This window comes from Cystoisospora suis (genome assembly GCF_002600585.1).
Source record: "Cystoisospora suis strain Wien I chromosome Unknown contig_66, whole genome shotgun sequence".
In the NCBI taxonomy this organism is placed as follows: domain Eukaryota; phylum Apicomplexa; class Conoidasida; order Eucoccidiorida; family Sarcocystidae; genus Cystoisospora; species Cystoisospora suis.
This window is the reverse complement of record NW_027152868.1, coordinates 1-2068: the sequence shown is the minus strand read 5'-3', so window position 1 is coordinate 2068 and position 2068 is coordinate 1. Positions and strand designations below refer to the sequence as shown.

At 41.5% G+C, this 2068-nt stretch overlaps 1 protein-coding gene across 1 annotated transcript in view; it reads right to left on the bottom strand.

Annotated features, from left to right (window-relative positions):
• Positions 1 to 943, bottom strand: part of CSUI_000134 (lysine-trna ligase) — a gene marked incomplete at its 5' end in the record, with an annotated part of 9277 nt that extends 8334 nt beyond the window's left edge. Inside the window, one exon of the mRNA XM_068060368.1 lies at positions 8 to 943. Coding sequence (XP_067927656.1) covers positions 8 to 943 — 936 coding nt within the window. The remainder of the gene's footprint in view (positions 1 to 7) is intronic.
• Between the last annotated feature and the right edge of the window lie 1125 nt (positions 944 to 2068).

Here is a 2068-nt window from a genome sequence, read left to right as displayed (position 1 = left end):
TTCTCACGTCAAGAAAAGAAGAGAAGCCGGAGAAGACAGAGAGAGAGTTAGAGAAAAGCCTTCTGTCTTTTCTCGCTTCTTCATGTAGAGGAGAAGAGAATGAAGATCTCTCCTTCTCTCTACAGTCAACACTTGAATCACGATGAAGAGAAGAAGAAAAGAAAGAGAAAGAAGAAAGAGAAAGGAAGGAGAAGAAGGAAGGGGGAGGGGAGAGACGTCTAAAGGAACGTTTGGATGAAAGAAGAAGAGATTTCTCTTTCTTCTTCCGGAAGGAGAGAGAAGATAAAAAGAAAAGAGAGGGGAGATGACGGGGAGGTAAAGCAAAGGAAGAAGAGAACGAAGGAGATGGAGGATAGAATTTATCCTCTTGTAGAAAAGAGGATGGACGGCACAACCTCCCTTCTCGTTTATACGACAAAGAAGATCTAGAAAGACGAGGTATGTAGAAGGGAGAATGGACATTGTCATGCGGGTCTGTTTCATGAGGAGTTGAAAGATTAACTGAGCTCTTCCTCCTAGGAGCATCGAAAGAAGATGAAGAGGAAGAAGAAGAAGGAGAAAGAGAGAAGAAGAGATTTCGCCTTCTTCTTTCTTCTTCTTCTTCTCCCTCTCCTCTTCTTACTTGGAAAAAGTTTGTATTGAATGGGAACGAATTCGATCGAGCTGTCTTACAGAGAGCTAGCAAGCTTAGAGATGAAGTTCCATCACTCGAGAAAGAGGAGAGAGATATAAGGAAGACAGAGAAGAAAAGAAAAGAAGAAAGAAAAGAATGAGGAGTGACGAAACACCAATTTCCTGAAGAAGTTCGATGGAAGTGAAGCCTGTAAAAGTCGCGTTGTTCTCTTCTAAATGTAAGAGATTTCTTAACGAGGAAGAAGAGGAAGAAGAAATGAAGAGAAGGAGGAATCAACAGAAGAAGAGGAATGAAAGAAACTCTCCTCATTTCGTGTGTATGTACGTACACCTCAAACGAGAGAAAAGAAAGAGAAAATCGACTGTCTTGTGTTCGTTCATCTTTCTTTCCCCTAGATCTACCTCTATCAGCATCATCGGAATGAAGAAGAAGAAGAGAAGAGCAAAGCAATGCTTAGAAAAGAAACAAGGAGAAGAAAAAAGGTGAGCTCTGTTAACGCTGAAGTTCCTCAGTAAAGAAAAAGAGAGAAGAATGAATAGCAAACATGAGAAAGAAATCTATGCACATGTACAGAGAGATGCCTTACTAAGTCTTCTCTATGTCTGATCCGGACACGCTGGAGCATCAGTCATACATAACGAAGACATACTTCTATCTATCTTTGATCTATCCGTCTTCAATCTACCTATCTGTCCTTAAGCTATCTCTCTATCTCTAGTCTATCTATCTATCTGTCTGTCTTCATCTATCTATCTGTCTCGCTCTATGTAGTATACGATGACTTTATGCAGTGATAGACGTATATGTATGTGTATATGTGTAGCTGCACATACCGGAGAGAAGCCTAGGTGAGGAAACATGATGTAAGGGGGAGAGATGATTCTCCCAGTTTTTCCCTAGGAATTTCCGGAGGGGAGAAGAGAGAGAAAGAGAGCAAGAAAGTTTGGAGAGAGAGGACAGGAAGAATGTGATAATATCTAGACATACATAGGGAGATGCATAGACATGCATGCAAGACACGAGAAAGATGAAGACAAGAAGAATCGATCACTCATGAATTGAGAGACTTCTGAGATAGACAGATGGATAGATACAAAGAGAAAGAGAGGTCCTACGTCTTCCCCTCAGAAATGTGCTCAAATAGAGAAAGAAGAGGAAGACCAAGAAAGTTCGGCAGAAAGATCGCTGAAGGTTTGATTCATCGCAGGTGTTCGCGTGTTGCTCTTCTCGCGAGTTCATCTGTTTCTCCCGAGTTGTCATTGAAGAAAATGTCCCCTGCATGCAGTCATTTTTTCCCAACTGCATGCATGCAGTCACAGGGTCCCTCAGTTTTGCAGCAGTTCTACGGAGTCCATCATATTGTCACCATTCTCTACTTCTCTTTCGCCGTAAAGAAACAAGAGAACCTCTTTCTTCTTCTCTTTCTCTTTTGCT